The sequence below is a fragment of the Kickxella alabastrina genome (genome assembly GCF_025024165.1).
Source record: "Kickxella alabastrina strain RSA 675 chromosome Unknown BX661scaffold_14, whole genome shotgun sequence".
NCBI classification, from domain to species: Eukaryota; Fungi; Kickxellomycota; class Kickxellomycetes; order Kickxellales; family Kickxellaceae; genus Kickxella; species Kickxella alabastrina.
Window position 1 is genome coordinate 527,856 of NW_026251485.1, and position 13,954 is coordinate 541,809.

A 13,954-nucleotide genomic window follows, 5' to 3' on the forward strand; every position below is an offset into this window, starting at 1 on the left:
AGTATGTCCGGATGTCAGTTGTGGCGTCTGATTTGATCCCCTGTGATTTGGTCCATGTCAGATCCATCTGTTAGCTGACGAGAATCTGTTTCGTGATTTTCGCCCTCAGCGTTTATCTCCATATCCTCGGGCTGTGTAACAATACTATTTTTAAATTATAACTGCGCCATTTTTATTTTATTCTATATTACCAAAAGTATATTTAAACATTCCTAACTTTACTATTATTGAGTCATGATCACCACTCGCAACAAGGCCAACATCATCAAGTCAATGGCTCACAGTGGCTTCACTTCTACGGAAATTAGTAACAGGATACATGTTAAGCCTAGCACAGTTAGAACGTATCTTGGCTGTAGCTGCATTTACAGGAAAAGGCCCAAGGGAGGTTGTCCTACGATTTTGACCAAGGATGATGACATATTCATTCAAGGATATGTGCATCAAAGGGACAGAATCGACATTGCTACACTTACCAAAAAGCTGTTAAAGGAGAAAGGGATTTAGCTAAGTAGACAGGCTGTTTAGAGATATCTTGCTCACATTCAACATCACTCTTGTTTTGTGAGGCAAAAACCGTTTGTCACCAAAAATAATCTATATTCAGCCTACTATGAAATATGGTGGTGGATATTTGATGGTGTGTGTGTGTGTGTGGGGGGGGGGGGGTGCTTTCCACGCTAATGACACAGTTCCCTTGGTTTGTATTGAGGGTAATATAAATAGTGCCATGTTACATTCAAATGCCGAAAAGAAATTGTGTGCCCATTTTGGAAAGTATCAATCCTCCAAATGTGGAGTTTGTGCTATCTTTCAGTAGGACAATGGCCCTAAGCACATCATAGCCTGTGGGACTCGCAACTGGCCACAAGTCACAATATTAACTTCATACCATGGTCATCACAATCCTTTGACCTCAATCTTATTGAAAACCTTTGGACTCTGCTGAAAACCCATCTTTGTGACTATGACAGTCGCCCGAAAAACATTGAACTATTTGAGCAAGCACAGGCCTATTGGGCAAATATTCCAGCTACTAATATAGAAAATTTAGCACATTCAATGCCAAGTGCATAGGAGTAGCCATACGCTCACGAGGGTTTCTGGTTTAAAACATACAAAAGGTATATGTCACAGTTTAGGCACATGGCGTTGCATGTTGCCTTACTGGGATTAATTGATTACACGCGTGCAAATTAAGAAATGATAAGTTTTTATTATAGTTTATTTATATGCCAAGGAGAACATATAAAAGGTGTGGCTGTGGGCAGCCAGGAATTGTTCTCCTTGGAAGAAGTAAATGTCATTTTTGATATATATTTTTTTTTTTTTTTTTTTTTTTTTTTTTTTTTTTTTTTTTTTTTTTTTTTTTGATATATACCCACCCCCTTTGTAACATGGCGATCAATTGATTAACCAGTATTGGTTGTTTAGTCACACAAACAATAAATCAAGAAGCCACCAGTGACCAAAGCAATATGTTTTTTTTTTTCACAGTTAACAGTGCATAGCACTTTTTATTAAATACACTTTTATATAATAATAGTTTATCTACACGTCATAGAACAACGTTTTATCATCCCAGTTTTTCTATTACATTTCCATTAAAATAATTTATTCTCTCTCCACAAGCAACCTGTAACCATCTTGTCTAAATTATCATTGGAAAGAGAAACTTTTCTTTCTTATAATATCTATACAAGCAATGGAGGCAAGTTGGTTTAAGGATAAGCTGAAAAAGATGAAATAAAAATAAAAATAGACAATTTTCTCCATGCCTGCTGTATATATCGTTTAAATTAATTTGATTAAATCCAGTAATCCTCATGAATTTATCCCACACGCGATTGGCAAGCTCGGTTTCTTATAAATAAGATATTTGTAATTTCTATTCCATATTTTTGGTGGATAACCCCGATATTTATTTTTATAAAAGTATTTTATTAAGGAATGTCAGTTATATTCAAGGCCAAACTAAAGAACGCCAAGACGGCGATCAACGACAAGGACTATTCGTACAGCTACGATCTCTGCCACGATCTTCTCGAGCTAGACAGCACCAACTACAACGTGCACATACTCCTTGGAGTCTCCTGCCAGCATCTGCAGAAATGGAACGAAGGCACTGCAGTATACAGAAAGGCTCAAGCCCTGGGCAAAGCCAATATTCTCGCATGGCAAGGGCTTTGTGCACTCCACGAAGCAGAGGGCAATGATCAGGAATTGGTCCGGTCACTAGGATCCCTTCGCGACCGGTACTTAAACCAAGAGGACGATTTGGAAAAGGCCTGGGAACGCATCAAAAAATCATCGCCTTGGCGGAGAAGTCCGGCAGCCAGCGGCAGGTGGTGCGAGCTGCGGCTACTGACAGAGGACTCCGGCCCCCTGCACCGGCTTTTACTGGCGGGAAATGCCCAGGACATAATGACGGAGCGCGAGGTTCTGCAGCGCATGTTCGCGGAAGAATCTGCGCTGGACGCGCGCACGGTGGATGCGGAGGTGGCCAAGCGGCGCACGCGGCTGGCCGCTGGGCCGCTGGCCAAGGTTATGCGCGATGTGCGCATGGAAGTATGGGCGCAGTCGGGCGTGCTGCAGACGCTCGCGAGGCTGATTGTCCTGAGCCTGGACGCCGACGAGCGGCTGCGCTGGGAGGAGGAGTACTTTGCGCAGCTCCGCCTGCGCACCGGGTACATCGGCGGAAGCGCGGAGGCGGCGGAGATGGCGGAGGAGGCGGCGCGCGTGGCCGTGGATCTGGTGCGCAACGCGCGGTGCCCGCAGGCGTTTGAGTTTCTGATGGACGCCGCGGCGTGCGCCGGGTGGACAGCGCGGAGATCGCGCGGGCGTACGCACGCGCGTTCGGCGACGGGCGGCTGGCGCACGCCGCGCGGCAGGCGAGTGCAGCGACCCGGACGAGGCGGCGGCGCTGGCGGCGGAGGGGCGGAGGCGCGCGCCAGAGTCGCCGTTCGCCCTGGTGCAGGCGCTGGCCGCGGCGGAGCGCGCACGCGACTGGCGCGCGGTGGTGGACGCCGGCGCCGCGGCGCGCGCGGCCATTGCGGAGCACGCGGGGGCGGCGGCGGCGGCGGCGGCGGCGGCGCGGCGGCGGAGCTCTCGGGCGCGGCCGGCCCGCGGGCCGGCCGACGGCGTGTTCGGCGTCGACGCCAGCGTCGGCCACGCGTTTCTGGCGATCGGCGCCGAGCACGCGGGCGACGCCGAGGCGGCGTTCCGGCGCTGCTTGGCGCACGGGCGGCGCGACGCGCGCGCGACGCTGGGGCTGGGGCTGGCGCTGTGCGCGCTGGGGCAGGCCGGGGAGAGCCGGCGGCTGCTGCAGGCGGCGCTGGACGCGGACGCCGGCGCGGGCGCGCACAGCCACCTGGCGCTGGGCGGGCTGGGCGCCGTCATGCTGAGCGAGGGCGACGCCGCCGGCGCCGCCGCGTGCCTGGAGCGCGCCGTGGCGCTGGCGCCCGGCCACGCGGCGCACCACGCGCGGCTCGGCTGGGCGCTGTGGCAGCCGGCGGGCCCGCCGGACGGACAGGCGCGGGGCGTTTGCGAGCTGGCTGGCGGCGGCGCGGCTGGACCCGGCGACGCGTCGGCGTTCGGCGGGCTGGCGCTGTGGTACGCGCAGGCCGGCGACGCGGCGCGCGAGCAGCGCTGCCTGGAAAAGGCCGTTGCGCTGGACGCCGCCAACGGCGCGGCGGGCGAGCGGCTGGCGGCCGTGTACGTGCGCATGGGCCGCGACGACCTGGCGCAGCGGCTGCTGGAGCGCGCGCTGGCCACGCGCAGGCAGCAGCCGTGGGCGTGGCGCATGCTCGGGCTGCTGCGCCTGCGCGCGCCGCGCCAGGCCGAGGGCGCCGTGGTGGCGTTCCGCGCGGCGCTGGCGGCCGACCGCGCGGACGCCGTGGCGTGGGAGGGCCTGGGCGACGCGTACCTGGCCGTGGGCCGCACGGCGGCGGCCGTGCGCGTGGCCGCGCGCGCCGTCGAGCTTGCGCCCGCGCGCGCGTCCGGCCACTGGCTGGCGGCGCGCGCGGCGCTGGCGGCCGGCGACCCCGACGCGGCGCTCGGCCACTGGCGGCCGCGCCGCTGGCCGGCGGCGCGTGGGCGCCCGGCGCCGGGGCCGTGGCGCTGGCGCGCGCCGAGGCGCTGGTGGCGTGCGCCGCGCGGTGCCACGCGCAGGGCCTGTTTGCGCGCGCGGCCGACGCCGGGCGCGGCGCGCTGGCAGCGCTGGCGGCGGACGCGGCGGCGGCCGTGCGCACGCCGTTTCTGGCGTGGGGGCTGGTGCTGTCGGCGTGCACGTGGGTTGCGCGCGCCGGCGCCGCCGGGCCGTCTGCGGCCGTGGAGGCGCTGGCGCGCCACGCGTGCGCGGCCGAGGCGGCTGCCGCGCCGCCGCCGTTCCTGCGCGACACGCGGCGCGCGGCGGCCGGCGGGCTCGCTGGCGGGCGCGCCGCGCCGCTGTTTGCGCTGGCCGAGCGCGCGGCCAGCCTGCGCATTCTGGCGGCCGCGTCGCTGGAGCACGCGGCGGCCGCGTGGGCTGCGCTGGGCCAGGCGTACTGCGCGCAGCACGCGCGGCAGCACCCGGTGGCGCTCGGGGCCGCGGCCAGCGCGCCGTCCGGGCTGCTGGCCGCGGCCGGCCGCTGTGCGCGCGCGGCCGTGCGGCTGGACGCGCGCAGCTTTGGCGCGCACCTGCTGCAGGGCACCGTGGCGACGTGGGCCGGCGACGCGGCGCTGGCGCAGCACGCGCTTATCGTGGCCACGCGTGTTTCGCGCGGCGACCCGGCCCTGCAGGCCACCGCGTGGGCGGCGCTGGGGCTGCTGTGCCTGCACCGCGGCGACGCCGACCTGGCCACGCGGCTGTGTGCGCGCGCGCTGGTGGCGGACCCGGAGAGCCCCGGGCGCGGCTGGGCGCGGCGCTGGCGGCCGAGCTGGCCCAGCGCCCGTGCGTCGACTTGTTCGACGCGTGCCTGCAGACGGCGGACGCGGCGCGCGCGGTGGCCGACTACTGCTTTGCCAAGCATGTGTGGCTGGCGCTGGTGCGCCGCCAGCGGGCGCGCGGCGGCGGCGGCGGCGGCAGCCTGGTGCAGAGGAGCCAGGGCGCACGGTCGATGGCCGAGCGCAGTCGCCTGGCCATGGCCCTGTTTGCTGCCAGGCGCTTTGTCGCCCGCGCGCCGGATGCCGGCGGCGAGGGTGCGCTGCTGCTGGGGCTCTTGCTGGAGCTGAATTGCGAGTGGGAGGCAGCGGCCGAGGCATACGCTGTGTTTGTGGGGAAGTGCGCTGCTGAGGGCCGGGCTCCTAATCACAAGGCCGTGGGGCTGGCGCAGCTGGCGCGCGCGCTGTGCAGCTCGGGACAATACGCGGCAGCGTGCGACGCCTACGAGGCGGCGGCGGCGGCGGCGGCCGGCGGCCGGCACCGGCACCGGCACCGGCACCGGCACCACAAACAGCACTAGCTGGGCACGAGGCTGAGCCCGTGGGCGATGACGGCCATGTGCGTGCGTTTTTCTTTACGCTGGGCCGCAGTCTGGCGCTGTTTTTTGCCGGGCGGCTGGAGGAGAGCCTGGGCTATTTCGAGCTTGCACTGGGGATGGCCGAGCAGCGACCGGCGGTTTCGCCACAGCGCGGCTACGTGGCGGTGATGCTGGCCCAGGTGCTTTGGGCGCTGGGCTCGGAGGACCACCGCGGGCTGGCGCGCCAGCATCTTCTGGAGGTGGTTAGCGAGCGTGCGTCGCTGCCGGGACTCACGACATTGTTCGCCATTGGGCTGCTGCAGGGCGACGGCCAGCTGGTCGCAGCCACGCATGTGGAGCTCTTGCAGTGTCGGAATATGGACTCTATCATGCGATCCCGCGGCTCGAGTCGTATCTTTGCCTGATGCAGCACCAGGGCGAAGACCTTTTTTCCTCTGCAGTTGTGGGGATTCGCCGGGCCTTTGCCCGCGCGCTTCATCGAACGCCCTCGGATGCTGCGCTTTGGCTTTTGGCTGCGCAGATGTTTATGGTCTGTGGCCGTGTGCGTGATGCCCGGAGGTGTGCGGAGTCTGCCTGGCGGCTGTTCCAGGCCGCGACCTCGGCGGCCGGTGGAGGGCAGTTTGCGTCGTGGAGGGGAGCGCCCCCCATGTCGCTGGTCAACTCTGTTGCGTTGGAGGTTGGGGCGGGCGCCTGTGTGGTGATGGGGAAGCTTGGATGTGCGGGTGCTGCGAGAAGAGCTGTGATGATGCGGCCTTGGGAGCAGGAAACGTGGGATTGCTTGTGATTTGGGATGACGTCACGTCAGGGTTTAACTTTTCCCCTTCTTACTTTGAAGCTGTGACTGCTTGTCATTATTAGCTTTTTTCCCTATCTTTTCCGAATATCAGTTGTCGATGATTGGGTCTGTTATTTTGTTGGAACATATGCAAGGTATATGTTTGAAGAAGCACAAACCACAGATGACCACTGTTTCCCTGCCCCTCCCCCCCCAATATACTCACTTTCTATGAGCAACGTATTGTCTCTATGCGCAGCATGTTGTGGATCACACGTATGTCATCAATATCAATTATTTGCTTATTTTTGACCAATCCGAACCTGGTAGATGTTGCCAAGATATGTAGCAAAATTTTTATATTGCTATGATTTTCTACGCGTATTTTGCGTATTTTGCGTATTTTGGCTGCTCCGGGTAAAAAAAATAAAAATACAAGGACAAAAGGAAAACAAGTTTTCGAGGGAAAACCCGGGACATACAATATTAAAATTCGAGATTATCATTCAACCCAACCCTTTTTTCAACCCACATACAAACAACTTCCTACCTTGGATAAGCAAGAAGAAAAAGAAGAAAAAAAAGCTCACTTGCCTCCACTACCCCCACACATACACATACACATACACACACCACACACACGCCTTTTTTATTTTACTGCATCTTTGTCAACCATCTCGACCATCTCGACCATCTTGATTAATCTTTTTATTTTTCAAATAGAAAAAGCAGGAGGGGGTAAGGGGAGTAAGGTAGGAGGAGGTTGTGAGTGGGTGCAGTTGTAAGGGACGATGAAACATAATAAAATAATAAAAGTGTAAACGAAATAGTGCGCAGCCCAGACAACAAATAAAATAATAAAAATTCAACACCGATCTTTATTTAAATTAAGAATTCTATGGAAGATCGTTATCACTAAAGAATAAATATAAAAAAGAACAGTGAACGTTTACAAAAAATATATATATATTTTTATATTACATGCGTTTTTTGTTTCTATTCCGCGCTGTTCTCAATCCCAATCACACTTCCCTTTTTTGTTTTTCTCTCTCTCCGCCCCATTCATTTTTACATTCACCATTCAACATTTATTTGCTTTAGTTGTGTGGCCAGCCTTCCTTGGGTTTTGCACGGCCTATTTTACCACCCTCCCCCCCCCCTGTGTTTCCCTTTTTCAACCCAAAAAAATACAAAAAAAACATTTCTTGTCGTGTGGAACTTGAAAAAAATAAAAATAAATAAAAATAAAAAGTATTACACTCTATTTTATCGTTTTTGATTTTCTTATTCCGCTCCGTCTTTATTTTTCTTTTCTTCTTCAAAAGCTGTGTATTAAAAGAAATCACTCATTTTTTCTGATTAATCATTATTACTTTATTCTCTCACATTTGCAAAAAAAAAAAAAGCCGCTCTTTTCTCTTCTCAATTTTTCTCTCTTTATTACTATTCTTCCGTTTCCTCATACCGTGCAGAAAACAATCTTTAAGAAGAGGAAAAAAAAAGCGTTTATATTGTGTAATAGTGAGGCGTGCATACTCTGTTTCTTTTCCTTTTTATTTATTTATTTTAGTGCGTTACTTGTCAAAGCCATTCCCATTTTAAGCAAAGTCAGCCACACTTTATCAATTTTTTTAATTTTCTTCTCGCTTGCAAATACATAAAAAAAAGGATAACTTGGGTATATATTATATATATCATTTACTCTTTGCCCTCCCTATCCCTCTCGCCCCCTTTTTTTTATAAACACACACTTTGGCTATCTCTGTCTAACTTGACTGTAAGGCAGCCTTTAATTTTTCTTCCCCCCCCTACCCCACCCCTTTTTTCTCTTGGCTTTTTTATATTATTCCACTTTCTTCCGCTTCCGTCATTATTTATTTTTTTCCTTTATTATTACCAGTACCAGTTCCAACTGTTTTTTTTCCATCTCTTTCTCTTATTACTATTCTTTTTATTTTTCATGCAAATTAGTTATCTTTATTTTCTCTTCCAAATTTCACATACACACAAACTATTTTCTTCTTTTCTTTTCTTCTTTCTTTTACAATGCAGTCACACCGCGACCTTGTCGACGTGCTGCTTCTTCCCGACTGCAATATCTACGAGCGCTACCCAGAACTTCTCCAACGAGTCGACTACTTCCTACACAACTGGACCGAAGACCAACTAACCCGCACAGAGTCACTCTTACGAAAGCAATCGCGCGGCCAACGCAACACAAGCTCGGAACTGCACAATAGCCGCTTCAGCTACTATAGCAATAACGGGGACGACGAGGCATTCACGCATGCGCGGTCGTTGAACATTGCTTGGCGTCAGTTTGCAGTTCTCAAACTGCAACTCCCTAGGTATCCTCCGAGGGAATTAATTGGAATAAAGATGCGGATCCGGTTTTTCTTTATGGCAGATGCCGGCTGTCAGATTGGAAGTACCTTGGTCGATACATTGTAAGCGAATTGGCAGTGGGTTGGTGGAGCAGAAATGTGGCCAAAAGTCCTTGTTGAAATGGACGGATTTGCAAACTTATTTGACATCGCCGACTTTGAGTCCTGTGGGAAGTCCCCTGGGGAGTCCGCTTTATTCTCCGGCAGAGTCGATTAGGGAGAATATGTCGACGAGTTCGTTTGCTTCAGACATTACTTTGGAGGAAGGACGGTCTCGGTTAAGGTTCAATGACTGTGTTGAGCAGTGTATGGTGGTGTTCAAGCACGAGAAGGAGTACTTGCCTACGGACTGCGAAGACGACGGTGATGAGGAAGAGGAGGAAGTGGAGGCGGAGGCGGAGGCGGGTATGAGGTATCGCGGAAAGGCACAGATGAGACGTCCTGGGAGGAGGGGCGCTGGGCGTAGGTCCTTGGTTATTAAACTGGAGCCGGCGCATCTGAAGGGCGACCATAGGATGCTCGCGCAGGCCGTTGGGCGGCCGTTTGTCGGTCGACAGTATTCGGATAGCGACGAGGAGGAGGATCCGTTTGACGATTATAGTTTGGCGCTGTATACGGCGCGCCAGAACATCTCTGAACGCACAGTTGATCGGTATATCGGTGGAAGCAACAGCAATAATACTGCGGTGGTTAAGGAGCAAGGAATACAGCAGCAGGGTTCGCGTGGTGTTAGTGGATACGTCCAGGGTTATGTGCAGTCGGTGGCCGGCCAGGTGCGCAAATTCGTCACTGATGCGGTTTCAGTATCGACTTTTGCCGCGGATAAACCGCTTGTGGAGGATACACCCGGGAACGGGAACCAAACACCAGTACAACGTAATACACCGCCGCCTCCGCCAGTGGTTGCCGATCCTTTCGCGTCGTCCAACAAGTACCATCAGTTTGCAAAAAAGAAGAGTGACCAGGGCGTGTCGTTTGTCAAACCGTCGGTTGACACCAAAACCAACGCATCACATGTTCTGCGTGATCCCTTTGCCACCAACGCCACCTCGTATTCTTCGTCCACATTGATTGGGAGTGAGAAAGTGGCGTCGGTGGCTGGAAGGCATGTGTTGGCCGATAGTGTTCCTTTTGATGACGACGAGGATGCAATTATTCAGGAGTTTGAGCGCGAAATGTCCAAATACGGCAACAACCATCATACTCCCTACTCATCCTCCTCTGGTCGCCGTATACCAGCAGCTCCGGTCGCTTGTCCAATACCACGGCGGCTGGTAATGAGCTGATGATTGGTGGTGGTGAGGATTCTGCCGGATGGGGTGTAGAGTACGATTATGAGAGCGAGTATCAGATGTACGATGATGCGGATTACGGATGCAAACCTACCTTTTCTCTATATGGCACGGCAGCGTCGGCAGCATCTGCAGCAGTAGCAGCGACAACAACGCCGATAGTTGATTATGGAGTGAATACAGGAACGAGTGTGATATCAACACAGCAGCAGCAGCAGCAACAACAACACTATCAGCACCAGCATAATAGGGCGCGTAATGAGTCTATTATTGATCGTGCTGAGGATACTATTGTCAATACTGTGGATGCAGTCAAGTGGTGTGCGTCTTTTATTTCTAATTACACTATTTTCTAATTATTATTGTTTTATTTTTAATGTTTTATTTATTTTTGTATTTACTTTTTTACTTTTTTACTTTTTTGTTTGTTTGTTTGGGGGGAATGCAAACGTTGTTCAGGGAGAGGGGATCATGTTACTTTGAGAAAATCACATCATCGCATAAAATAATAAAAAAAAGAACATGGTCATATCACATATTCGTCCGCCATCTCCACGTGAACAATTTTCTTCTCTTCTTTCTTTCTTTCTTTCTTTCTTTCTTTCTTTCTTGTAAAAGCAAGTCATGTGGAAGTGTGTTATATTTTCCATTTCAGGGCCAACAAGCGGGGATTTTTTTTGAAATACTGCAAACACTAGAGGATGAGCAAGTGATAATACACACATACACACACCTTTAATATTTGAAATTACAATTATATTTGAATAATGGAGAAAAATATATACGTATATATATGCATTATAATACATTCATCTCCACGTGCAATGTACCCTTAAAAAACGCTGCATCTATTCACTACTTTTAAATCACATTCATCATGCCCGACAAGCTTTACAAAAAAATATTTGTTGCGTTTGCATTCATCACTCTCTACCACCCACTGCTCTTAGTTGCATTCATTCATTCATTTTTTTTAATTATCCATTCGTAAAAAAAAAGAAAAAAAAAAAGATGCCGCTGTGGTTATACATATTGACAGGCATAACAGGATGCACAGCACTCGTAGCCTTGCGTCTCTACTACATTCTCCCCATTTTCACACACAACAAGGCCCGCAGCATAATCCGAAGAAAGGGCAAGGGCGCCAGACTGCCTGCCAAAAAGATACTCTGTGTGGTCTTGGGTTCTGGAGGACACACAGCAGAAATGACGCGGCTACTGCAAGGCGTAGATTTCGATCGCTACAACCAGCGACTATACATTGTCGGTGACACAGATCACCTATCGATGGACCAGATTGGCGGCACCCTGGAGGGCAGTCGGGATCCACTAACCGAAGACTACGTTGTCTGCAGAGTGCCCCGCAGCCGCGCTGTCGGTCAGTCTTGGTGGAGCTCGGTTCTGACTGCTGTACATTGCTTTGTGTGCGTTTGTCGCCATATGTACTTGAACACACCGGATGCGGTTTTGTGTAATGGCCCGGGTAATTGCGTAGTAGTTGGGGTGGTCGCTTGGGTACCGAGGGTTCTGGGGATAAAGAGGATTCCTGTCGTTTATATTGAGTCGTTTGCTAGGGTGCGGAGCTTGTCGCTTTCGGGGAAAATCATGTATCTGCTGGCGGATCGCTTTATTGTGCAATGGCCAGGGTTGGTGCAAAATTACCCACGCGCAGAGTATATTCCCAACCTTGTTTGAAACACAAAAAATATCAATATATTCGATAAAATATAATAAAAATAATCCAATCTCCCTTACTCAGTTTATATATAGGTTTTTTTTAGAAAAGCTTCTTGTGCCGGTTCTGAATCTCACGAATGACATCCTCAGGGAATGGGGGCACGCCAGGAACCGCCTGGAAAGTAACCTTACTGACAAGCTCGGGCTCTGTATCAAACGCGCCATCCTTCCAGCTCTTCTGATACGACAAATCCACAACCTTATGAATAACTGACCCAGAGCTCGCCGAATACCTACGTTTCTCCTTCACGCCCGTATCCGGATCCGTAAAAAGCCCAACCCTCACCTTCGTCGGCTGATTAGTGCTAGGATCAACCAGCGCCAGGTTAGACACATGTATGGCCATTTCTTTTTGAATTTTGCCTGTCGGAGACTCGACTGTTTTTGGTACGTTTTTAAATGCTAGCTTGAGTCCACGGACGTATACAGAGTTGGTCTTACGGGATACTTCGGCTACTGTACCGGTTTGTCCACGATCTTTACCGGCTGTGACTATAACTTTGTCACCCTTGTATATTTTCCACTTTTTCAGCTGAAGGTCTTTGGGAAGAGTCTTGTCCCGCGGCATCATCCGCGTGCTTGTGGCTTTGAGAACCGACCTGTGCATCCGCATCGTTAAATAATGAAGAATAAAATGTGGTTGATTACTTTTTAAAATAAAGGGGGGAGGTGAGTGATTGAGTGTTGAATTAAAGACAAAAGAAATAAAGACAAAAAATAAAAAGTTGAATTGAATTGAAAAAGTGCGCGATTTTTCAACTTTATTTTGAATGATATTTGATATTGGGCGGATTTGCTCAGCGATAAGTAAAAAAAAAACTGTGTGAGTCGAGTTGATCAGTCAATCAATCAATCAATCTCACAGGCGAGTCGGATTATTTATTTGATTTCAAATGGGTTTCAATTGACAGAAGAAAAAGGAAAAGAAAAACACCACCTATTTTTTCTATCCGCCTAATCTGCTCTTTTTTATTATCGTTGTTTTCCTTTTGCAAATCCGTATTTCTTTTTGTTGTTCATTTACATTCATTTTTATCTCTCAAATTCACAAAATAAAAAATGCTTGCTCGTTTCGCCTTGACACAACGGAAATGTATCTCTCGGGGGTTTGCATTCACGGCAATTCAGCGTACAGCAGAAGCAGCAGCAACAACAACAAGCAGCACTGCGAGTGAGGTCACACAGCAGGTCAAGCAAAAGACAGTCACCTCGTCTGCTGCCCAAGGCACTGTACTCAAGGGTCTGAATATTTATAAGGAGGGAAAGGACCCAGTTGCGCTCAAGGACGAAGAGTACCCCGGGTGGCTGTGGACTCTGCTTGATGTTGTCCCGGAGGAGGTCAAGGAGGAGCGTGTGAGACAGCGCTTGCAGAGATCGCGGGAGATCAAGGAGGCAAACTTTATGAAGAGCAAGAAGAAGTAAAGAAAAATTAAAATTAAAACGACGACGACGATGAGAACGGTTTGGAAATTAGAGCATGCTTGGTCTTTGGGCAAATTATATTTGCACTTTCATTCGGGCATTGCCTTTTCGATAATATCAAAAAGAAAATACACTACAATTGACGCCAATATCCACCCAAAAGCGTGTAAAAAAACGAAACATGCTTGGATCTATTTACTTGGATCTGTAACTTTGACGCTATCAATTATCGAATGAAAAAAAGATTAAAGACGAGCAAAACAAAACAAGAGGAGCTACTCTGCGAAACATGGATCACGGGTCAAACGGCAAACGCACGGCCCTTTCCCTTATCCTTCCGCGGCAAAAGAGCCGATCGGGGGCTCCCAGAGCTGCCACGGCCAGAGCCACTCGATACTGTCCGCACACCATGCGACAAAGACGAGTGCAGCGTTTGGCGCGAGTACTGCAGATACTCTGATGGGCTGACGGCTGCGGGATGGAGGACATCCACCGAGACTACTGACTTGCCGCAGCTGCTTTGAACCAGATGATCCGCGGAATGCAGGCAGCACGGCCGGAGCCATGGTATCGGGCGACGCCATTGTCTGCTGGCCTGGGTTTGTGAATGCCGACGAATTGGGTACAGACTTTTGGCGAGTCGCCTGTCGCGCAGTCAGCATACCTGAGCGCACGAGTTCGGCCTCCATCTCAGCCTCCGTTGCCATCTCTGCCAGCCGATCCTGGTCTACGACTGGCCGCGGCTCGGAGTCAGCTTCTGGGTCGTAACCCTGGAAGGGCATTGCTGATATCCGGCCGTTCCAGCGCGTCTTTTGCTGCAGAGGCGAGGGGCCGGCGCTTTCCTGTGCCTTGGACCATATCGACTTGGATGATGACCCAGAGACC

General features: G+C 51.8%; 5 protein-coding genes across 5 annotated transcripts; 4 read left to right on the plus strand and 1 right to left on the minus strand.

Annotated features, from left to right (window-relative positions):
• Positions 1-1,950: 1,950 nt before the first annotated feature.
• Positions 1,951-5,863, plus strand: BX661DRAFT_171709 (uncharacterized protein; the record flags this gene model as incomplete). Its single annotated transcript, XM_051533727.1, has 4 exons — positions 1,951-2,687; positions 3,367-3,714; positions 4,217-5,297; positions 5,333-5,863. The coding sequence occupies 4 exons, from the start codon at positions 1,951-1,953 to the stop codon at positions 5,861-5,863; spliced, it is 2,697 nt and encodes an 898-aa protein (XP_051391108.1).
• A 2,417-nt stretch (positions 5,864-8,280) lies between these two features.
• BX661DRAFT_171710 (uncharacterized protein) lies at positions 8,281-10,266 on the plus strand (the record flags this gene model as incomplete). The annotated part of the gene is made up of 4 exons (XM_051533728.1): positions 8,281-8,548; positions 8,868-9,030; positions 9,133-9,795; positions 9,858-10,266. The coding sequence occupies 4 exons, from the start codon at positions 8,281-8,283 to the stop codon at positions 10,264-10,266; spliced, it is 1,503 nt and encodes a 500-aa protein (XP_051391109.1).
• Positions 10,267-10,831: 565 nt separating this feature from the next.
• BX661DRAFT_184061 (oligosaccharide biosynthesis protein Alg14 like-domain-containing protein) lies at positions 10,832-11,660 on the plus strand. The gene has a single exon (XM_051536388.1). It carries the CDS (start codon positions 10,922-10,924, stop codon positions 11,603-11,605), a length of 684 nt encoding a protein of 227 aa, XP_051391110.1. The 5' UTR covers positions 10,832-10,921; the 3' UTR covers positions 11,606-11,660.
• BX661DRAFT_184062 (translation protein SH3-like domain-containing protein) lies at positions 11,601-12,528 on the minus strand. The gene has a single exon (XM_051536389.1). The coding sequence runs from the start codon at positions 12,258-12,260 to the stop codon at positions 11,688-11,690; it is 573 nt and encodes a 190-aa protein (XP_051391111.1). The 5' UTR covers positions 12,261-12,528; the 3' UTR covers positions 11,601-11,687.
• Positions 12,529-12,606: 78 nt separating this feature from the next.
• Positions 12,607-13,255, plus strand: BX661DRAFT_33886 (mitochondrial ribosomal protein L37-domain-containing protein). The gene has a single exon (XM_051539090.1). The coding sequence runs from the start codon at positions 12,707-12,709 to the stop codon at positions 13,067-13,069; it is 363 nt and encodes a 120-aa protein (XP_051391112.1). The 5' UTR covers positions 12,607-12,706; the 3' UTR covers positions 13,070-13,255.
• Positions 13,256-13,954: the final 699 nt, after the last annotated feature.